Source organism: Phascolarctos cinereus, unplaced genomic scaffold (genome assembly GCF_003287225.1).
Source record: "Phascolarctos cinereus isolate Bilbo 61053 unplaced genomic scaffold, phaCin_HiC Scaffold_9;HRSCAF=440, whole genome shotgun sequence".
NCBI classification, from domain to species: Eukaryota; Metazoa; Chordata; class Mammalia; order Diprotodontia; family Phascolarctidae; genus Phascolarctos; species Phascolarctos cinereus.
The window spans coordinates 243,500,838-243,525,379 of record NW_027556402.1 but is presented as its reverse complement, the minus strand read 5'-3'; the positions used below and the strand labels follow the sequence as shown (position 1 = coordinate 243,525,379).

At 40.6% G+C, this 24,542-nt stretch overlaps 1 protein-coding gene across 1 annotated transcript in view; it reads left to right on the top strand.

Annotated features, from left to right (window-relative positions):
- Window positions 1-24,542, top strand: part of PHF21A (PHD finger protein 21A) — a 215,033-nt gene that overhangs the window by 22,510 nt on the left and 167,981 nt on the right. Inside the window, 2 exon segments of the mRNA XM_078148326.1 lie at window positions 10,909-10,951; window positions 18,259-18,402. Of these exon segments, the coding sequence (XP_078004452.1) occupies window positions 18,349-18,402 (54 nt within the window). The 5' untranslated portion in view covers window positions 10,909-10,951; window positions 18,259-18,348.

Sequence of the window (24,542 nt, the reverse complement as noted above, 5' to 3'; positions counted from 1 at the left end):
ATCCCTGGACACCCGGATAAGCCCGGATCCCTTTGTAGCACCTTGCGGGTACCTCCCTTGTTTTTTGTTATTGGTGGCAAGAGTTTTGGTCTTGGAGTTACCGGTTGTTATTAAAATAGGAGTTGTGTTGTCAGGGGATGTGGGGTGATTTACAAATTCTGATCTGTAATTAAGAAGTTGCAGTTATGACGATGATGATGACTTAGAAATGTTTACAGTTTGTGAGCTGTGAAAGCCTGAGAATAAGGATCTGTGTCCCTGTTTAGTGTGATGAAGCAAGAAGTCTCCTTGTCTCCAAGTTGTCCATCTCAAGCACCAGCATAAATAATTCCACAAACTCAGGTCCACATCATAAATAATAACACTTAAATGAATGAGGTTTGTTTTGCTTTTTACTTAGTAGGCCTCCTCTCATTTTCAGATTTTTGCTCACCTGTGCCAAAGTCGTCTTTGGTTCCCTGTTGTCCTTAGGATAAAATGGAAATGCCCTCCACAGGTGGGCTCACTCCTCCCTCTCCAGCCCTGCTTCACACTACTAGCCCTTAGGGGATGTGGGTTCTCACCACACTGCCTTACAAACTGTTCCCCCAACTGGGACGTTCCATTTCTTGCCTCCTGCCTTCTCTTTGTTCTTGGAATTTTTGGCTTCCCCCAAGACACAGTGTAGGTAGCCACCTCTTTTGGGAAGTCTTCTTCTCAGATCTCCATTCTTACCCTCATCCTTCTAGTTATTACTGCTCTCTTTCACCTCAGTTTTCCTCGTATTTATGTACATTTTGTATCCTACCAGTAGAATGTAAGCTCCTGGAGGGCAGACACCGTGTCCTGTTTTTGTCTTTGTCTTAACTGAAATGGACTCTAGCACTTAAATGGTGTAGAGATCACAGGTCTGGCAGTTTAACGTAATCATTGGGTTTGTCTGTCTATGCCAGTTGTATTTTTAAATCATTTTATTTTATTTTATTTTATTTTTTGGTTGTGGTGCATCCATTCATCTGAGAAGTAATTCTTCCTACCTTCTGCAAGAGGCCTTTCCTGGTCCCTCCTTGGGGCTATTTTTTTTGGGTTATTTATTCACAACACTTACTTATTTGTTTGCTTATTTATTTTAAAGACCAGGTCTTCCTGGCTCTTCCAGGCTGCTCAAGGTCTGACCCCCCTCTGATCTCCACAGGAGCAAACCTGTTAGTGAGGACGGCTGGCCAGCTTAGCCCTCCTGAGCTCCGAAGAGATCCCCCAGTCCCAGCCCCTGGATTTGCCAGAGTGAACCCAAGCCCAGTCAGTTTTGCCTTTCTGGGTATCTCCGGTACAGTGCCTGGCATGCAGTAAGTGCTTAGTAAATAAGAGGGAGCATTTATGGAGTGCTTAGAGCCCTTTACAGATGGTATCTTATTTTATTGTTACAACAAACAAATGCCTTGCTGAGGGTCACACTGTTAGTAAGTGTGTTGGGGCTCGGTTTGAACTCAGGTTCAAAGAATAAATGCTTGTTGATTGACTGATATGTACATAATACAGTTTAGAGGGCCATGGGTACAAAAGTACTTCAGATAGTTTTCCACAACCCAGTTGAGGAGCCAGGACGTAGAAATGGCAGTACAAGGTAGAGTCAGCAAGTATGAAGGGGCACTGAGGTGGCCCAGTGCATAGAGCTCTGAGCCTGGAGTCAGGAAGACTCATGTTCCTGAGTTCTCAAATCTGTCCTCGAACAGTTCCCAGCTGTGGGATTCTGGGAAAGCCACTCAACCTTCTTTGCCTCAGTTTCCTCCTCTGTAAAATGGGCTGGAGAAGGAAATGACAAATCACTCCACTGTCTTTGCCAAGAAAAACGCAATTGTGGTCATAGAGAGTCAGACACAGCTGAACGACAAGAAGGAGGCATTAAGGGTCGTATTAGGTGCTAACTGCGAAGATACACATGTAAGGAATGAAACACTCCCCCTCGCAAGGAGCTTGCGTTCTAATGGTAGAGACGACAAGGATATGTGTAAATATATACACCATAAATGTAAAGTGAATGAACAAATACATACGGTTATTGAACAGAAGGCAGTTTGGGAGGGAGCGTGCTAGCAGCTCTTTGGGAAGGGATCAGAAAGGCTTCCTACAGAAGATGGTTCTTAAAGAAAGGATGACCTCTAAGGCCAGTATAAGAAGGAAGTCAGAAGAATGGGCTTGAGGGGATGGAACAGGGGGAAGGATGGGAGGTTTGGATTGGAAATAAACTCGAAGCTTGCAGAGCAGTGAGGGGTCACGCTGACTGGAGCAGAGGACTCCCGTTTTTAGAGCAGTGGTTAGAGAGCATGAGCGCCAGATTTAAACCAGGACAGGACCTTCATTTTACAGATGAAGAATGTGGAAAGTCACGGTTACACATAAAGTGGGGTAAAGTGTAGTTTGGTGAGGCATTAGAGCCAGATCTGGTCGAGAACATCTTTGCAGTTTGAAGCTTACCAACAAAACAAAGGCAGCTCAAGTTTTCTAATAATTGAGTGGATTTCCATTTTTATGCCTCATTGTCAGTAGCTTTAGTTACTGGTCAGGTTATTTTTGTATCTGCTTTAGACCCTTTGCTCCTCCTTGTAGCTGCCTGTCTTTTAGTTCTTTCAAACTCATTATAACTTGAGGTGGAAGAGCAGATCAAAGGTGTACCTAAATGTCCAGTGAACTTTGCTACTTTTAGCTTGGAGAAGACATTAAAATCTGTAGTTTTGAAAGTTGAGGAGTGCTGTATGAATTGTTAATTGTGTCTCTTATTAAATAACTTATTTCCTGTTTCTCTGTTTCCTATTCAGCTCTAATTTATGAAGTTTGTAGTGGGATTGGATAATGTTAAATTAGTTTGGCTTAAATAATCTAGTCAGATCCAATTATTGTCAATTAAAAAGTGCATCCTTATTTAACATACTTAAATGTCTCCATAGTCTTCACAATTCACTGACATTTATATGGCACTTTCAAGTTTACAAAACATTTTTCTCAGCATATATTACACCTGTGAAATAGTGAATTACTTGGTTTTTTATAAGATTAATGCATAACTATCAAACTATTGCTATGTACATAATGGAGCTCATTATCTTTCCCCTTAATCTGAGGTCTCTTCCGTATTTCCCCCTTTCTGTGGAGAATCACCAGGGGAGTCACTACAGAATCTTGAGATGTGAGAGGGGCCTTCACAGTTGCCCCTTGCTTAGTGTGCCCTTGAGATAGACTTCCTTCTGCCTGACAAGGGGTCAGCTGATTGCTGGTATCTGTTGAAGGAGGAACCCTTTCTTCCTAAGGAAGGCCATTCCACTTGTGGGGAGTTATAATTCCTGACATTAAGTCTGCATTGTCCTCTTTGCCAGTGTCTCCCATTGCTGCTAGTTCTGACTTGGGGGCGGTGTATGTGTGTGTGTGTGTGGGGAGAACAAGTCCATTCTCTTTTAAGAATCCTCGTAGGAAGCTCTGCTGTCCCCCTTGGGCGCCCCTTCTCCTGTTGTTTTATCCATTCCTCACCTGTTGTGAGCTTGAGTGCTTCTTTCTTCCCAGTTGCTCTCTTTCACACTCCTGCCAGTTTGTCCTGGTCCTTCCTGAAATGTGCCCCGTGCTAAACAAACTCCCTTCGATGTGGTCGGGCTGGGGCAAAGGCCCTTAGGACAGTCTTTTTATTGGCCACTTGGCTTTTCTTAACATCAGATAAAATAGAATTCCTGCTTTTTTGGCTGCCCTCTGCTGATAACTCCTGTTGACCTTACTCAGTTCTTCCCCTTCCCCTGTATCTCTCTATTCATTGTCAGGGCCACCCTACAGCATTTCTTGACTGGGTCCCCGACTGTCCACTCACAAGGCCATTCCTTGAATTCAGGCCTCCACCTCTACCTCCTTAATTGGTCTGGCTGATTCTGATCTCCACCCTTCAACTTCCACATGACTTTCAGAATAATCTTCCTGAGATACAAGTCTGACTGTGTCCCTCCCGCTCAGAAGGCTTCAGGGTTTCCCCTCAGCCTGGCATACAACACCCTTCATAGTCTGGTTTATTTCCAGTTACTCTCCTCCACATTGTCTGTGTTCCAGCCTGACTGCCCTGCTCGCTGCTGAGGCAATAACTTAACATTCTGTCTCTGCTCCAGGGCCCGTCTGTGAGGCCTGCGATGTATGTCTTCCTCTTCACCCCTTAGAATCCTTAGGGCAAATGTCACCTAATAGCAGAACCCTGTTCTAATGTTCCTTCCTCCAGCACTTCTTCAGAAACCCCACGTAGACCCTCATCCCAGCTGCACCCTCAGTAGAATATAAGCCTCTGCTTATTTCTTTGTATCCCTGGCACCTAGCGCAGGCCTTTCACTTAGACATTGAATAAATGTTCATGAGCGCTTTGATTGGGAACTGAAGTTATGTCCAATTCAGTGGATTAATCATGAATATTTTTTTGCCAGCTTGGGGAAGTGGAACCTTGGATTGCCATGTTAATCACCAAAAGGAATAGATATTTACAATAAACTCATGTATTCTGGATATAGTTTTCCTGTAACACATGTATAATTTAAGAAACTTTTAGCTATTGTAGGCATTATGGGAAGAGAAAGAGAGAGAGAAAGGGAGAGGGAGAGCTTGTGTGTGTGTGTGTGTGTGTGTGTGTGTGTGTGTGTGTATTCCTTAAACTACAAAATTTAGTCTATTTCAGCAAGGTCAAATATAAGAAACTTCATCTTGGATTTCTTGTTGTTCAGTCATTTCAGTCATATCTGACTCTCCGTGACCTATTTAGGATTTTCTTGGCAGAGATACTGGAGTGGTTTGTCATTTCCTTCTCCAGCTCATTTGACAGATGAGGAAACTGAGGCAAACAAGGTTAAGTGACTTGGCCAGGATCCCACAGCTAGTAAGTGTCTGAACTCAGGAAGATCTTTTTGGCTGCAGGTTCAGTACTCTATCTGTCTCCCATCTAGCTGATGCCCCTCCTTGCCTTTTTTTGTTGAATTTTACTTTACTGGATCATCCCATGACCAAGAGTCCCCTCCACAAATCTTCCCTTCCCTCACTTCCTCTAGTGCATGAGTGTGTGTACACACACACACACACACACACACACACACACACACACACACATGCACACACATATACACATACACACACTCTCCTACTCCCCAACCCACTGTACTTTTGGGAGACCTCAGACAGAATTTTTAAAATCCTCCTGTCCTGGAGTCAGTTCAGTAATAAACACTGATGGGAGAAGAAGAAAGGCAGGAGCTAGAAAGGCCAGGGCAGGGAAGGAAGAAAGGAAGGGAGAGACCCCAAAAATCCAAGGCCTGCTCCCATCACCTGCTATTTTTATGAGGGGTTAAGAGTCCCCTGGGAATCCTGTCTCTGTGCTTTCTTCTCTCTGGTAGGGTGCTCATCTTGGGATTAGTGGCCTAGTAATCTCGGACAGGGCAGCTAGGTGGCGCCTAGGGATAGAGAGCCAGGTTTGGAGTTGGGAAGACTCATCTTCCCGAGTTCAAATGTAGCCTCAGACACTTCCTAGTTGTGTGACCCTGGGCAAGTCACTTCACCCTCTTTGCCTCAATTCGTCATCTGTAAAATGACCTGGAGAAGAAAATGGCAAGAAAACCCCAAATGGGGTCATAAAGAGTCACGAACAACAATCTTAGATGAGTAATAATTTACATTTAAATAGTCCTTTATTGTTCCAAATTCAGCAAACATTTATTAAGCAAACAGAAATGCATCCTGCCCTTAAAAAACTTGTGGCATGGCTATGGAGCAGAGTTGGGAGTGGGGAAGTGAAAGCATTTATTCCATTGAGGAAGTGCAGGATGATTAAGTCAGTGGGACCAGGAAAGGCTTCCTAGCAAAGTAGCCCTGAGCTGAACCTTTGAGGAAGTTACAGATCCTCTGGGGGCCAGGTGAGGAGTGAGGGAGTCCCAGTCTGACCAGAGCTGTGGAATGAAGGAGGAATGAGGATGGCCGCCAGGAGTTAGCCCTCTGACCTCAGGCAGATGATTGAGCAGGTCCTGTGCTGTGGCAGCTAGACCAGAAGATTTCATTATTTTATGTGACCCTCAGTCTTCCTGTTTAAATAGAGATGAACTACTCAGCTTTTCTCCTTTTTCAATTCCCAAATAGTTTCTCCCCCTGTCCCCCTTTCTACAGGAAAAGCTGCTCTTTCACTTAGGTGTTTCCCATGACTAGATATGTTGTTGTTGTATTTAACATCCATTTGCTTTGTTCCCTGGCATAGTTCCCTTTCAGATTTCATCAGCACTCCTTGAATGGTACACCTTAGGATTGCTCACCTTTGTGAAGATGGAAGCATGATCCCTGGTGCTTATGCCCTGTTCTCTTAAGGAGTAGTGGGTGCGGGACAGTGAAAAGGCCTGGACTCTAGACTGGAACCTTGGGTTGATCCTCTGGCTCTACCATTTAATGAGCCATGTGACCTTTGAGCAAGTCACATAAACCTTTCTGAGTTTTAGTTTTCTCATCCGTAAAATCAAGGAGAGGAACTGGATGATCTCAAAAGCTTCTTCCAGCCCTAAAATTCTGCAGTTCTTCTTCATCAGTTAAGAATTAACTCTGTTCAGCGCTTGGAGTCAGGAGCACCTGAATTCAAGTCCAGCGCCAGACACTTGTTGGCTTGTAACACTGGACAAGTTGCCTCAGTTCAGTTTCCTCAACTATAAAATGGGGATGATGGTAACACTTGTTGTTTTTCAGTCATTTTCAGTTGTGACCCACTCTTCATGACCCCATTTGGGGTTTTCTTCGCAAAGATACTGGAGTGGTTTGCCATTTCCTTCTCCAGCTTATTTTATAGATGAGGAACCAAGACAGACAGGGTGAAGTGACTTGCCCAGGGTCACACAGCTAGTTGGGTGTCTAAGGGTTGGATTTGAACTCAGAAAGATGAGTCTTCCTGACTCTAGGCCCTGAACTCTATGCACTGTGCCACCATCATCACACTTTGAGAGGAAATTTCACCTAGTTGACCTGTTTGAACTTAGAGAGAAACAAATAAATTGAATTATAAAAGTTAAAAAGATTAACCCTGGCACCAAATATTGGCAAGAAAATGTGTTGGAGATAGAATATATCCTCCTTGTGTGATTTATTCTCTACAACTTTTCAGTTAAGGTTATGTTGGGATAATAGGAAAATAGATATAGAATCGGAAGGGACCTTAGAGACCATTTAGTGTACAACTCATTCATTTACAAATGAGGAGATTCTGACCTAGAGAGATGAACTTGTTTAAGGTTACACCAGCTTTGAAGTGGTAGAGTCTGGATTTGAACCTGGTTCTCTCACTCCAAGTTCAGCACTCTTTTCTCCATGCCATGTTGCTTCATACAAAATTTTGCCCCCAGGACCCTCCTAGTTCCTCATCCATCTTTCCAAATGCACTTTTTTGGTCTCCTGTGCTGGTTTCTCATTTTCATCCTAGACCTTAAATGTAGGTGTCAGTGTAGTTTCCTTCCTTGATCTTTTCTCTCCCCTTATGATTTTGTTCATTCCTAAAAGCTTCAGTTATCAGCCTTATGCAAATGACTTTGACATTTTTATCTCCATCTCCACCCTCTTCCCAGAATTTTGGTCCCATTTTCCCAACTTTTCTGTTGAATTATCTCCACCTCGATGGAGCCCCTAAGACCTCAGAACTGACCTACTCATCTCTCTCCCTGCTTCTGCCCCCCCCCCCAGTCCCATTCCCAAATCTTCTAGATAGATGATTTCTCTTGATGGCACTGCCTCTGTAACTCATAACCGCGGAATCAACTCGGACACTACCTAATAAATCACAAATTCAGGCAGTTTGTTGTCTGTTGCTGTGTTTTATCACCTCTGCCTTCTCTCAGCTGCTTTTGTTTAAGCCATAATATTTTCACACGTGTAGACTCTTTAGTCCTTTTAGATTACTCATCACACAATTAATTTTCCTAATGTATCACTGTTTATATCATTCTTCTAAATTCTTTTTAGTGTCTTCCTTTTGCCTACTGAATAAGATAGAAACTACTGATTCTGGCCTTCAAGATCCTCCACGATCTGTTTTTTTTTTCTTTTGTTTGTTTTTTGGGGGCTAGGCAATGGGGTTAAGTGACTTGCCCAGGGTCGCACAACCAGTAAGTGTCAAGTGTCTGAGGCTGGATTTGAACCGAAGTCCTCCTGACTGCAGGGCTGGTGCTCTATCTACTGTACCACCTCGCTGCCCCTACAGTCTGGCTTAAACTACCCTTCTGTCCTTATCCCATACCATTTCCATGCATGGAATCAATATTTTAAGCCAGTGGGACTAGTCTTTGATTCTCAGTCTTTTCTCTTTCATCTCCAAGCCTTTGCTCATGGAATTCCCATCTCATTCCGAGAATAGACCATCCCACCTACCAAAGTTCAGTTTTTGAAGTTCCTCCCTTCCTTCAAGGCACATTTCAGGTACCAAGTCTTTCATGAATCCTCGTCTTTTTTCTTATGTTGTTACCCCATGTGAAAGTGATCTACCGCTCTTCACATTTCTCATGATCTGGACCTTTCCACTCACCTTTTTTTCAGCATTCAGTTTTTATAAGATTCTGAATTTCAGTTTTTTCTCCCTCTCTCCCCTCCCCAAGACAGCAAGCTATCTGATATGGGTTATACATGTGCAATCATGTTAAATGTATTTCCATATTAGTCATGTTGTAAAAGAAGAAACAGAACAAGAGGGAAAAACGACAAAACAAAACAAAAAAAGTGAAAATAATATGTTCTGATCTGCATTCAGACTCCATAGTTCTTTCTCTGCATGTGGACAGCATTTTCCATCATGAGTCTTTTGGAGTTGTCACAGATCCTTCTTGCTTTGCTGAGAAGAGCCCAGTCTATCAAAGTCAGTCATTACACAACGTGGCTGCTACTGTGTACAACCTTCTCCTGGTTCTGCTCGCTTCACTCAGCATCAGTTCATATAGGTCTTTCCAGGTTTTTCTGAAATCCACCTGCTCATCATTTCTTATAGCACAACAGTATGCCATCACATTCATATACCACGACTTGTTCAGCCATTCTCCAATTTACATTTGCTACTGCAGAAAGAGCTGCTTATATAGCTCCTCTTAGCACAGAGACTAGAGCTTGAGACTTGGAGTCAGAAGACCTGAGTTCACATCTAGCCCCGGATATTTATTGGCTGTGTGACCCTGGGCAAGGCACCTCACTACTCTGCCTCAGTTTCCTCGTTTGTAAAGTGGATATAATAATCACACCTACCTCCTAGAGGTTGTTGTATCAAATGAGGAAATATTTCTGAAGTATTTTGCAAACCTTAAAGCACTACATAGATGCTATTATTATTGTGATTATTATGATTGTTATTACTGTTATTGTAAATTAAGTTTATAGTAAACAGCAAATAATCAATAGTTGATCCAAACCTGGAGTTAGTCTCTATTTAAAACTGCTAAATTATAACCATCTATATCTTTCTTAGAAGACCTGAAAACTTTGAAAAGGGCTGATAAAGAAAAATAAAAATGGAATGGAACGATGGAATAGATGACTTTGGGTAGGGAATGATTGCTGTTTGTTTGAAAGTGGCTATTTTATTTAAAAATTTTTGAATCTGCTTAAATAATTAAATAAAGACAATTCTCCCCCCCCCCCCCCCCCCGTAATACACTCTGCTTTAGGGGAATATCAAGAAGTCCTTGCCATCCAGACCTGTATGTCTAGTCTAGGAGTATGGAGTAGACCAGTGGTGTCCACCTCAAATAGGACCAGGAACCACTAATCCCTACGGAAGGATCCCTGAGGGTGGCATATTGATTTAGTTTTAAAATGTAATATTCACTCTACTATGCTGTGTTTTTATTTATTTGTTAAATATTTCCCAATTATATCTTAACCTTGTTTGGGCTGCATTAAGGAGTGCTGGGGCAGCCATGTTTGGCACCTCTAGAGTAGAAGATTTGAGTAATTTACTATTAACAGATCATCAGAAAGATAACTTTTAATGATGATAACTCTTGAATTTGTATAAAATGCATTAAAGAAAAATAAAACTGTTTCAGGTTAAAAAATTAGGATGAAACAAAGCAAAAGATTTTTTGCTAATTGCCTTTAAAAGGCTGCTTTTTCTGACCTTGACATCAGCGTGGCATAAAAGTCCCAAAGAGTCTAACAAAATTAGTGACACTTGTAGAGTTTGGAAGTGGAAAAAAGTGTTTACAGTCTGAACGCAGGGCTAGTGACTCACAGGTCCAAAGTTCTCTTGTGACTTGGTTGCTCACTAGGTTCACATACCTTAAACAAAATCATTTTTTTTGAATTTTGCTTTAATCTCAGAAATGAAAAAATGAGAGACTGAAGAGATTTAGGTTCTCAGTGTGTGTGTGTGTGTGTGTGTGTGCGCGCGTGTGAACTCAGAGTATATCTTTACCTAATTATGTTACAGATTTTAAAATCCTGAATTAGTTGCGTGCACATACTGATAACAGTCAGTCCCCATCTTCTATAATTCAGAAGTGAGAGGAGAGCTGGTGTCTGTTTAGATTTACCTGTGCTGGTTTAATGGTTTTTTGTTTTTAATCATAAAGTAACAAACAAGGTCATTAGTTGGAGATGAGGCTGGGTTAACTAGTATGTTTTTATTTGTTTAATCTAACTAAAGGGATACAAAGTATACTCCATTTCTTAGTACTTTCTGGGCTAAAGAAACCCTCAGCTACTTGATTTTTCTTTAATTTTAGAAAGAAGGAAGTTTTAAAGTACCCTTGGGTTTTTTCTTATTGTATCTATTTTAATTGTCTTTTCTTATCTTTAAAATTTTGTTGCATGTTTTTCTTCTCAAAATTAGATGCTACTCCTTAAGCCTTAAGCTTTTGCTTTCATACCATGAATCTGTGCTGTAGCCTAATTTTTTCTGTCCTTTTTCTGTGATAGGGGGACCAGAGAGCTGAAGGAAAGCTGGCTTTTCTGAAAGTTGGTAAGTATTGCTGATGAGTAATAATCCAAGATATTTAGTATATTTTTGTAAAGACCTTTCTCCCAGAAATAAAGCTTTGCTCTTTGCACTGAGTGAAAGTGAATTCTTGTCTAATTTTACATGGCCATATCTCAGATGCATTTGTATTTCCAATAATACTGCGAGCCTGGCATGCTCCTATGGTTGATAACCTGTTAAAATGTAAAGGTCTTCTCTGCCAAAAATGTCTTTAATGTAACAGTTAAGTTTGAGAATTGAAAAGTCAGAAAATTCAAAAGTTAAGGTCTCCATTGTGTTTGTATTACTTAATATGATGTTAAATGTAAGGACTTTAATTTATGTGCAAAATGGCTAGGCTACCATAATTGTGGGACTTGGAAATTCCTGCCTCTTAAGCATTTATGTTCTTAACTTTGTGTTGCATTGACCCTGTATATAGCATTGAATTTCTGAGTGTTTGTACTTGTATTGTATCTAATGAAGGGAAAGTTTGAGGAGAAAAAAGAGGAGAAAGGTAATAGTATATGTCTTTTAGTAAAAAAAAAAAAATTAAACCTACTTTAAATTTAAAAAAAAACCACCTTTTAAGTCACCATGCAGTTAGCTTTTTGCATGTCTAACTTAAGACCTTATAATTTGTATAGAACAGTTTAGTGGCTAAGGATCAAAGGAATATCATCTCTTTTTGAAAGATACATTTTGACAACCCCCCCCCAAAAAAAAAAAAGACTTGGACTTCTGCAACCAGTAATCCAGTCAGGAAAGTTAGACCTTTGACAGGCTACTGACAGAGAGATCCTCTTTTTTGTTCTCTGTTAAATGGTGAGTGACTTAATACGAAAGTTGGAGAGCTCCTTTGAGTTTTGTACAGTTGTAGAGTGCCACTCTGTCCCAGGTATGGTGCTTTGAAAGTGGAGGGAAGCATAATCACCGTGTTATATCCCTAATCACCATTATCTCGTGAAACATTCCTTTAACTTTGAATTTTCTTTTTAGCAGTAATGATGGGTTGTGCTAAGGGAAACATGTCCCTTTACCCTTGCAATTTAGGACATATATTTTGTAAGGTGCCAGGCTTTGCAGTACAGCCAGTGGTCATGAAAGAGTCTTTCACTTGGAAGTGAGTCATCCTGAGACCTTGTCCTCACTAGAATATGCTCTAATCCATTGCTTTCCAGCTCTTTCCGTTACATGGCATACTTGTACATTTCATCTTCCATGCACCTGTTGGGGTGGAAGGTGTCCCCATGTCCAGTAGCAATTGGTGCAAAGAGTCAGCAGTTTGGTTGGTATGCTTTTGACAGTACACTTAGCTCCAATCAGATAGCTGAGAAAAGAGAAGAATGCTCCTGTCACAGGATCCAGGAAGGGTGGTGGTCTAGGAGGTTAAGCTGAGGAGCCTGCTATTACTACTATTACTGTTGAGTAGTAATTATTCACAGCCAAGATAGGGACTGAGTTGGAGTCTCTTTCTAATGGTGATAGGAGGACATGACTTGATGGGAGGTGAGGGTGGAGGGGAGCAAGTGGAAGATCTAAGGTATAATGGTACTCCATGAAGAGAAGAAACGTGGCTGGGGGGAAAAGCTTAGTTTGCTGGGGTTCATCACTGAGGACTTTTCTGGTAAAATAGTGTGATTTGAAACACTGTTTTGGTAATAATGCTTTAACCAGCTGAGTTGTTATTGTTTTTAACAACTATCTGTCTCTACCATTTATAACTCTAAAACTAAGGTATGGTATTTGTACCATAACTAGCCTTCAGATCAAGAGTGGACATTCTGTGGTTTTTGTAGTATTTTTGATATACTCTAAAACTCTATCAGAATATTTGAAATATTGAAAAATTGCTAATTGATAAACATAGAAATCATATCAAAAGGTAACATAGTGAAATGAGTGCTGGCGTTAAAGTGAATTGGGATCCAGATTCACGTCCTACCTTTGATGTTTTACTCACAGTATTGACTGTGGGCAAGTCATTGAACCTGAGCCTTTTTCCTTACCTTTAACATGAGGATAATCAGACCTGTAGGACCTACCTCACAATCCATTGTAAGGATCAGATAAGTTAATATGTGTAAAATACTTTGTAAACCTTAAGGTGTTATATATATGTCAATTATCATCATTGTTCAGTCTTTTTATGTTGTTTTATTAAGACATTTGTACAATAAGGATTATTTAAATCTTTCATAGTAATAATAACTGATGGCAGATCATCCCAAGAGCTTTTACAGATGAAACTGGAGAGAGGACAGCATATACACAGCTTCTTAACCTCATTGTATGATTTACCCATTTCATAGTTTGGTAAAGCCTTTGGCTTCCTCTTCAGAATCAGGTTTTAAATGCAAAAAACATTATATAGGGTTACACAGGAAAACAATTATATTTAAATAAAGATGTAATTTTTCCCTTCCACATTAATGCACCCCTTCTGAAATCAACCCATGGACTCCAGGGTAAGAACCCCTGAAATACATGGAAAGTAGGACTAATTTGCCATTGTTTCTGTAACAATCCATTCTAACCACTAATGACAGTAGAACTACTGTCTTTGAACTCATAACTCCTTAATACCCAAGGTATTCTGTGAAAAGATAGAAATGTTATTTAGGAAGATGGAATTGAGAAGAACAGCTGGTTGCTAGACCAGGGACATACACGAGAAATCTTGCGTGAGGCAACCAGTTTTGAAAGCATCAAGACTGATTTTAGACATACTTCAACGAGGGGAAAATATCAAATGATTGAGAAAGAAAAAGAATGACGTTATTACCCCCAAAAAAGTACCCAGGAGGACATTAGTAACTCCTGTGTGCTTTAGATGTCTACTTTCCGTTTCTGTAAAATCTTTGAGAACAGAGTTTGCTTGTAGCAAAGGTATCCTTGATGAAAATATGAGGGCAGTATAGCTATACCCACATAAGCCATTTTCTACCAGAGACCCCATCTTTGCAGTAACACAGTTTGAGAAATGTGGAGGCTACAAAATCTTCCTGTGTGTTTTGAGTTTCACCAGTTGCCCTCTAGTAAGCTGTCTCCTGTGCACTTGGGGAGATCATACAGGGTTCCTTGATAGAGGCAGCCACAGGTCTGTGCATTGGTCTTCTGATTACCAGCGTCAGATCAGGCCCAGAGCTCGGAGGCTCCTGTCGTGGAGGGACATTCCCTGTAGATTGGGAGGCCTTCCAGGTGTTGTGGTTTACGCTTGATCTCGTGCCGATTGCATCAGCCTTGGAATGATACAGGGCCTCAGCTCATGACCATTTGAGAGCTCGACCTGACAATCCACACAGGACAAACCAAATGTATGAAAAATCATGTCATCCAGATTCTGAAGTGTCGTGACACAGACAGTTCATTAGGGTTGACTCTCAGCAACTGCACCTGGGATTGGCTCTGCATATGGACAATGAACTTCATCTAGAATTGAATTAAGAAGAAAGGAGATTAGTTTGTATATGGAAAATTGGACACCACTTTCATTCATTCCAAGAGGCTGCCAGACACAAAACCCCATGTTTTTTTTAGGCCTTAGTATTTTCCAAGTGGTGTATAGCTGTTTAGTGTGAGACAGTCTTCAAAGAATCAAAATTACAGATGACCCAAAAGGCAGTAGAAAGATACATGACGACACAAGTATAATAGACTTGCAGAATGTTACCAGTGATGTTCAAGATGTAATATAAGGAATATTAGCCATAAATGTGTGATTGGAAAAAAGGCAGGCCAGTCATATAGTGAAAAGATGAAATTACAGATGGATAGCCTGACTGCTGCCCTGGTACCCACAGGTAGACAAAGGTCAGAGGGAGCCTTGGGTAGACACTAGGGAGAGCCTCTCTGGAGGGCTTGTGTAAGGAGAAGAACATGATCTTGGCCCAGTGAGGAAGCTTGGGATAGTTGAGAACATCACCACTAAAAGGGAGGGAGCACCTGAGTAAGAAGTGTTGAAGCACACAGTGTTAATGAGGAAGCGTAATAATTAAAGCCCATTTACATATAGCACTCAAAGTTCTACAAACACTTTGCTGAGACCCTGTAAAGAGGTAGTCCAGGTATTATTTGAGCCTACCATCCCTGCTAAGGCTCTGCTCCCTTTCTCAGCCATCTGTCTATACTAGGTCCCTGCCCTTGTTCTCCCCACACTCTCATCTTATCCAGCTGCAGTCTGACTTCCAGATCTCCTCCCTCAACTGATACATTCTCTTCAAGGCTACCCATGATCTCACAATTGCCATTCCAGTGACCTCTTCTCAGGCCTCCTTCTCACTGTCTCTGTAGCATTTGATGTTGCTGACCACTCTTTTCTCTTTCATTTTCTGGGTTTTCGTGACACTGCTGTTTCCTGTTTCTCCTGCCTGTTGTACTGCTCTTTCTTCGACCCTTTGCTGACTTAACATGCCCCCTTCCTTACTGTGGGTATAGTCCACAGTTCTGTCCTAGGCCCTCTTCTGCAGTCTTTGCAGCATCATCACTTATGATTTAATTATCACCCCTTCTAATCATTCCTCCTCTGTCTCTCCTTCTAGCCCCAGTCTTTAGCCTGAGTGCCACTCCCACTCATGGAGTGGGAAAAGTGATTCTGTTCATTTAGAAATACAAGGTAAAACCGTCGCTCAGAATGAAAAAATCCTAGCTTTGGTGCCTTTCAGCTCTGAATAGAGAATGCCAAGATGCCAGTCCTTCTTCTCCAACTCCCGTCTTAGAGAGTTTCCTAGGACACTGAGAGATTATGTGGCTTGCCTGCTGATCTCCCAGCTAGTGTGTGTCAAGAAGTGAGACTTGGTCCCTGGTCTTCTGGGGTCTAAGGTCAGCGCTCTCTTTCTCCCTTTTTCTCTCCTTCTCTGTCTCCCTCTTTTTCTCCCTTTCTCCCTCTCCTCCCTCTGTCTCCACTAGTTCATGCTGTGCCTCAGTTTCTCTCACTGTAGATCTTAAAGTAGAGATTCTACAACCTTATCAGCTAAATGCCAATGTTGAATAACTTCAAAAAAAAAAAGAATAGTTTAGGCATCGTGATTGGTGCTACTTCATTTTTTAAATGAATTTATCACAGAGAGTAATATTTGTTTGCATAATCAGAGAGATGTTTGTGTTGGGTGATAAAAGGCACCATGCCTTAATGCGTTGCACCTACTCTGTGACCATGATTAGGTTCACCTTAAAGCATCACATTTGTTGCTTTTAAAATATTAAAAATGGTCAAACTAGAGCTTCTCTTGGAACAAATTATATTTATAAATTGTCTTTAATGAATTTAGTAAAGAATACATTCTTTGTTATACAATAAGCAGGCCAAAATAAAATGAGTTATTTAAACTTTAAAACATTTTTACTTTAAGAGGGCTCCATTCATACTGTTTTGGTCTTGTGGCAGTTAAGAACATTTGTATTCGTTTTGTTCACTAGTCAGAGAAGGAGGACGGTACAAGAAAAAGAGCAACGGATTTAGAGTTGGAGGGTTCAGATTCAGATATGCACCATCTGCCCCTTATTCCTGGCGGGACTTGGATGACCCACCTACCTTCTCTAGGCCTTGGTTCCACCTTTACAAGAAGAAAGTGTTTAATGAGATGCCCTGCAAGGTTCCTTCCGGCTCTGGATCTGTGCTGCCTGAGGGCGAAAAGTGATGGGAACTTAGGCCTCTTTCAGGAAGAAGGATTTGAAATGAACTTTCTACTCCCTCTTAGTTCCTAGTATTCTTACTGTTACTTTTTTTTATTTTTATTTTTTTGCTTTTAGGCAGTTGGGGTTAAGTGACTTGCCCAGGGTCACACAGCTAGTAAGTGGCAAGTGTTTGATCTGAGGTCGGATTTGAACTCAGGTCCTCCTGACTTCAGGGCTGGTGCTCTATCCACTGCGCCACCTAGCTGCCCCTTTGCTGTTACTTTTTGAAACCATTCATTTTGTTTCTAAGTGAGATGAGCGCTTAGCATTTATAATCTTTGCCAAGTCGATGTCCCTCCCTGTGTTTTGTCTCTGAAGCAGGGAGCTGTCTGACCAGAGTACCAGCACGTGCTGCAGGCTTGTCATCAACATACAGAACTTCCATGTTAAGCCTGATTTTTTCCTTTGCCAAGGAATGCATTGGGTACATGAAATTTGCCGATGGCTCCTTCACCGTTCCTTCCACATTTTTAGAGCCGCTGTCCATTTTCAGGACACAGAAGTTGAGCTGGTTGATAGTTCACTAATTAGTGTGATGCTAATTGCTACTCTCAGTATAGAAGAAATTGAACTTTGAGGGGGTCGAGACTTTTTTAATGGGTATTTCTGACTTTTGAGATCAATTAGTCCCATAGTCATATTGTACAGATGAGGAAACTGAGACTCAGAGAGGCTGCGTTACTTTGCCAGAGGTCACACACATAGTAATACATAGTAAAGCCATAATTAATATCCTGGTGCTTTCACTCCAGATTCAGCACCCCTTCGTATGTACCACAGCTATCTCTTCCTCCTCAGCCCTAGTTTAGAACTTGGATCAGCAGAAATGTTACAGAAACATTTTTAGTTAAATTTCAAAACTTATTTTCAAAGGAAACACAAAAATACAACCTCAATTTTTAGTTAAAATAAAACTATTTTGATTTTTCTGTATACTTAATTAAAACACCAAGTAAAAAGGGAACTATAAAATACTAGTTTGAGCCCTTTTAGTATCAAAAATGATCAGATTTTTGAAAATTGACTATTACATGTATTCCAGCAGTCTTTGCATAAGTTTTTTTTAACATTTTAAATCAATATTTAATGGTTCTAGCAATTTCATGTATGTACAGTTGTTCCAGAGTTCTGGGCTTTAGGAGTATTTGCCCAGGAGTGTTCTTTTGTCTCTTTTATTAGTGGGGTCTCCCCTTCATCCAGCTATAACCCTCCTCTCTTTCTAATCTCTCTTCCAAACACCCTGCCTCTGTGAAACAGTTGAATATATGACACTTTTTTTTCCCCTGGCCTCACAAATAGAAATGCATAAGAGGTTTCCGTCTCTGAGCTGGCCTTCCCCAGATGACAATATTTTGAAGTTTGCTTAATATAGTGTTTAAGTGCAGGGAGAGAGACTGCCATTGAAAACTGGAAGTGTTTAAGGAAGTATATTGGAACACTATAATGTTCACAAGAATAAATTCACTAGTTCATAGGAATCCATTCTGTCTATGCTAAATTCTTAACTTTTAGGAAAGTTAATGTTAAATGTGGAATTTATCCTGTGTTAGGCAAGTTTGTGTTTTTGGTATTTATACTGCAACTATCAATATGTTTCTGTATCAAATGTAACGGGAAAATTTTGTGGTCTGCAGCTGCAGTGAGAAGACATTTATCATATTGAACAAAGACTGAAGAAACTGTAGAATTAGCAGAAACATTAGAAAAAGTGGAGAAGTTAGAGGATGGAGTTGCAGACTCTACAGGAGGCCCTTAAAGTGGAAATTCAGGTTCATCAGGTAAGTTCTATTCTTGGGTGTTTTTTTTTCTTCTCCCAAATAACATCAAGTAATAGCCAATTTTAGTAGACAGCCCTCTTCTCTGGTATCTGTTTTTAGATATTAACTGTGAGTCGTGTTATTCCACTATTACTATCACTGTTAAGCAGATTCAGTGATCTGAAATAAATATGTATTAATCACTTAGGGCGGGTAACACACTGGGCTAGTTAATAGAATCAATACAGAGATGAATAGAACAGAAACCTCATTCTTAAGGAGCCCATAGTTAGGAAGCATATGACAAAAAAGCTGCTCCCAGGAAAACAGGAATAGACATATTTAAAAAGCCGCACAGGTACAGATTTGTGTAGGCTTGAGTAGGAATCGGTAGCAGAGCTTGACTGCCCACAGAGGCTCCTCCAGTCTTAAACTGCTTTACCAGACGTCCAGTTTCCAGGCCTCCAGACTGTACTCTGGCCTAGTCAGAACACGAAGAAGCGCTGACGGGCAACCAGAATCTCACCCACGTCATCAGAAAAAGCAGTTTGAAAGACTTGGGTGTGCTGAGCCTGGAAAAGAAAGGACTTGGGGGAGGGGTGCAGGACAACTGTCTCTCAGTATTTAAAAGGCTGACAAGTACCAGATGGGGCAGACACATTTCCTGTGGTTCCAGGGGCAAAAGTCAGCAGTGCCGGGAAGACAGAAGACGTTGGCTCATTACAAGGAAGAACTTTTTAGCAGCTAGAGCTATTTTAGAGATGTCATACACTTGTCAAATGAGGGGGAATTAGTTTTCTTTCCACTACCAGTGTAGAGGAGCTGAAAAACCACTTGTTGGAGACATGGTTGAGGAGATCCCTGTGTTGGAGTTGGCCCATCCAAACTCTTCCCCAGCTCTTCAGACTCCATGACCCCAAGCAGCTCCAGAAGAGGAGAGCTGAAGATTTTTCACGGTTGTTACTAAAAGATTTGATAGCTGGCTATCATGGCTAAGGGTGAGCTTTTCTGGATGTTTCAGGCTCTCTGAAGGATATAGTTTATATGGAGGAATGTTACATGCAATTTTGTTAATTAGGAAAATGTTTAGCTCTAGTCCCAGGTCCCATTTTACATGGATGATAGTCTTAGTCGTCAGACAACTGCATTTCTTGTTCCCAAAACCTTGATGAGGGCAGTAAATAAAAATGTGATTGTATGCCACAGGTAGGCTTGAATTCTACAAGTTTTACATTTTTCACCCGGAAGCTAGGCTGAGTAAACCTTTTAAATGTGTTTGCAGCCTTAATCAAGGCAAAAGGCCTGCCTCAGACTACCAAAGAATTAGCTTTTACAAGAGAAGGCCGCAGATAGGAATGGCCCTGTTTTAGGTGTTCGCTGGATCTTGTACTCGCGCTCTAAGACATCAGATGTAACATTGGGTTGGATCCATTTATCATCTAAAGATGGAGTATCTCAGTGCGCTGATGATCCTAGCTCACATTTACATTGCACTTTCGGGTTATGAAACTTGGCCTATGTTTTCTCATTTGAAAGGTAATCACTACCTGTGCAGTTAGGAAGAAACCTTTTTTTTTTTTTAATTCTCACGGAGAGCTGTTGCTTTTCAGAGCAGCCTTGAACTTCTGAAAATGGTCAGGGTAGCCATGTGAATGCTGCTTTGTGTTTCTCATAACCACTAGATTTGTCAGGCCATCTAGAACCATACTGGGTGAGAACTTAGAAGGGGATCTTCAAGGAATGCTTAAAAAAAAAGAGCATTACAAGAAGTAATCTTAGTAAAAATTGAGCTCAAGTGGGCTTTGTGTGTATTGGGCTCCTCCTGAAAGTTTTACTTTGGTATGAGAGATAATGGAGATCTAGTGAGCTGTCACAGAAATCAGTATCCCAGGTAAAATCTGGTTTAGATGAATACAGTCAGCCTTCTTAATTGGTTCTCTTTTGTGGCTGCAAGATTCAGTGTCCTTCTTCCCCTTTTGACCTAAATAGCTGCTGCTACTGTGGTGCTTTTAGACTCAGCAATAGCCAGAGAACCAGCTGCTGTACACAGATAGGTCCCCTGTGTTTGCCCTTTCTTCATGTACCACTACTGGCGTGCTTCCCTTCAGAAGAGGCTTGGATACAAAGACTTGACAGGTGTGTGTATCTGTCTGTGTTTAGATTTCATTTTGTTTGGCCCTAATTCTGGTACCACTAAGAGAGGATCAATCAACAAATATTGACTTATTAAGCACCTAGAATGTGCCAGACTGTGTGTTTTATAACTAATAAGGTGAAGGTATCCCATTATTCTGGTTTAGTTACATTGGAAGACCTCATTTTTTATCAACTGAGGAAGACAGCCTCGGGGCTGAAATGAAACTCTGAATAAAAATATTTTAAAAGATGGCTTGATACATTCAGAATTTGATTGTGGAGAGAGTATATTTTAGATACCTGGATTTGCGATGTTGAGTTGTTTGTTGCATATGGTATATGCTGAAATGTTTGTGGAATCAGTGATGTAGGTTCATCATAGATGAGGATAGCATACCTGTCCAGGGCGCAGCTATTGTTCTTCTGCCTTTTTTTTCTAATTGATTTCATGAATTGTTCTAGTAGACACTCGGGGCAAGTAATATTTAAACCTTTCAGAATGTATTCTTCCGTTGAAATGGAGAAAAGGTTATTGAGTAAGCCTTTAAGATAAAAACACTTGAAAGAGTAAAAATAAGCAATGAAAAAATAAAGCTGTCACTCTTTACAAATCATATGATGGTATGCTTATGGTATCCTAGAAAATCAACTAAAAAACTACAATTAACAACTTTAGCAAAGTTGTAGGATATAAAATAAATCCTCAAAAGTCATCAACGTTTCTATGTGTTATCAACAAAATCCAGTAGGAAGAGATAGAGAAATTCCATTAAAAATAACTGCAGACAATATAAAATACTTAGGGGTCTGCTTGCCAAGACACAGCCAGGAACTGTATCAAAGAATTTACAAAACACCTTTCACACAAATAGAGACACATCTAAACTGTTGGAGAAGTATTAATTGCTCATGGGTGGGCTGAGCCAATATAATAAAAATGACAATTCTACTTAATTTACTTATTCAATGCCATACCAGTCAAACTGCCAAAGAATTATTTTATAGAGCTAGAAAAAATAATAACAAAATTTATCTGGAAGAACAAGAGGTCAAGAATATCAAGGGAATGAATGCAAAAAAATTTAAGGAAGGGAGCCTCCTAGTACCAGATTTCAAACTATGCTACAACAGGTAATCATTAAAATAATCCAGTACTGTGTAAGATATAGAGTTGGGGGATCAGTGGAATAGATAAGGTATGCTGTGTGTAGAAGTAAATAATCACAAGAACCTAATAAACCCAAAGATGCAGGCTCTTAGGGTAAGAATTCACTATTCAACAAAACCTACTGGGAAAACTAGAAAGTAGTCTGGGAGAAAGTGGACCAACATCTCACACCATATACCAAGGTAAAGTCAAAATGGGTACATGATTTAGATGTAAAGGGTGACATCAGCACATCATAGAAGCATGAAAAAATGTACCTCCTAGATGTATGGATGAGGGAAGCTTTTATGACCAAATGAACTGGAGAAGATTACAGGAGGCAAAATGGATAATTTTGATTACATTAAACTTTTAATTAGTTTTTGCACAAACAAAACCAATGCAGCTAAAATAGAAGGAAAACAGGAAACTGGGGAAACACTTTTGTAGCAAGTTGCTCTGATAAAGGTCTCGTTTCTCAAGTATATAGAGAACTGAGTCAAATTTATAAAAATGCAAGCCATTCTCCAGTCGATAAATGGTAAAAGGATATAGATGGGATATAGATGGGCAGCTTTCAGAAGAAATCAAAGCTATCTATAGTCACGTGAAAAATGCCCTAAAGCACTGTTGCTTAGAGAAATGCAATTCAAAACAGCTGTGAGATACCGCCTCATATTTATCAGATTGGCTAACGTGACAGAAAAGGAGAAGGACAAATGCTGGAGGGGGCATGGAAAAACAGGGACACTAATGCTCAGTTGTTGGAGTTGTAAACTGGTCCAGCCATTTGGACGAACAATTTGGTGCTACACCCAAAGGACTGTGAAGCTATGTATATATTCTTTGACCCAGCAATACCACTCCTAGGCCTGTATTCCAAAGAGATCAAAGAAAAGAGGAAAAGACCTATATATACAAAAATGTTTATTTAATGTTTTTGTGGTGGCAGAGAATTAGAAATTGAGGGGATACCCATTAATTGGAGAATGGCTGAACAAATTGTGGTATATGATTGTGATGTAATACTAATGTGGTATAAGAAATGACAAGTAGGATGGTTTCAGAAAAACCTGAGAAGACTTATACAAATTGATGCAAAGTGAAGTGAGCAAAACCAGAATATCATACACAGTCACAGCAATACTGTTAGTGATGGTCAGCTATGAAAGACTTTGTTACTGTGTTCAAGACAGTGATCCATGACAATTCCAGAGGACTCATAGTGAAAAATGTATCCATCTCCAGAGAGAATTGATGAACTCTTGAAGGCAAATTGAAGCACATTTGTTTTACTTTTTAAATTTTTCTTGCCTTTTCTTTTTGCACAACATGATCAATATGGAAATGTTTTACGTGGCTTCACATTTATAATGTGCAGCATGTTGCTGTCCTCAGTAGTTGGAGGAGGAGCTGGAGGGAGACAGAGAATTTGTAACTTAAAAATTTTTTTAGGGGCAGCTAGGTGGCACAGTGGATAAAGCACCAGCCCTGGAGTCAGGAGGACCTGAGTTCAAATCTGGCCTCAGACACATAATACTCACTAACTGTGTGACCCTAGGGAGGTCACTTAACCCCATTGTGTAGCCCCCCCCAGAAAAAACTTAAATGAATATTAAAAAAGATAAAATCATTTGCTATATCCCTTTAGTGGAATAGAATATAGTATTACTGAAAGATGAATTAGGTTTAGCAAACACAAGCACCTACTCTGTATAGAGACTGAGACAGGGGCCTTATTTTCCAGGAGCTTCATAATTTTGGAAGCTAGTTTTAGAAAAATATAATACAAAGTGAAATGTTTGAGAATGTTTTAAGCTTAGGGAAAGTTCTTTGACAGGAGCCCTTCCTCAGGAAGGGAGAGTTCATTTGTGTGTCAGGAGAGGTTGGAGAGAATCAGGGAGTGAATGCTATGAGGAAGAGGAGGTGGTGGTCTTTGTACTGAGCATTGAAGGATGGGTGAGGCTTCCATGAGCAGAGCAGGGAAGGGGGAGATCCTTTGTGTAAGAAATAGCATGTACAGTTCCCTAGGAGCAACCAGAAATAGAAGGACAGAAGATGTGGCCCTGGAGAAACCATCCTGATTTGAGTGGAAAAGGGAGCTAGAAGAAATACTCACGTTGAAGAAGGAAATAGATTGAATCTGGAGAGGGGAAATTTGGTAGGAATTAAGGAAGAAGACTGAAGGTGGGGAAAGAAATGGATTAGACAGGTAAGATGAGGAAAGAAGTTAGGTGTGTGCATCAGAAGCCTTACTCTCCTAAAAGAGTCCTGAAGGGGGAAGTTGGCCATAAGAGCTACCAGAAATGACAAAGGATTGTTTCCAGAAAGTAGAGAGAGGAGAAGAGAGAAGTGATCTGCATAGAGTACAGGATGTCTTTCTGCTTTGGCCTAGGAAGTGTTATCTCAGTCTTGGGAAGCAGCGGGTTCTCCTCCTTAGAAGTGTCTAAGCAAAAGCTGGATGACCACTTGTCAAGCATGTTATAGAGCAGCGATGTCAAGCTCAAATAGAAATGGAGGTCACTGAACCACACATTAACATTATCTGTGTTTTATTGTATTTCTACTTATTTTGTTAAATATTTCCCAATTACATTTTAATCTGGCTCCTGCCTCATTCAGTAGTGTCTGTGACCTCTGTTGTAGAGGGCATTGTTATTTCATGTCTGGGTGGGATTATATGGCCTCTGAGATTTTGTGATTTTTGTAATTTGGTCAGCAGAGTTCAGGATGCAGTTATGGAATGACAGGTCCTCACTTTTTTTTTGTTTTGTTTTTTGTTTTTGGTGAGGCAGTTGGGGTTAAGTGACTTACCTGGAGTACACAGGTATTGTTATGTATCTGGGGTCAGATTTGAACTCAGGTCCTCCTGACTCCA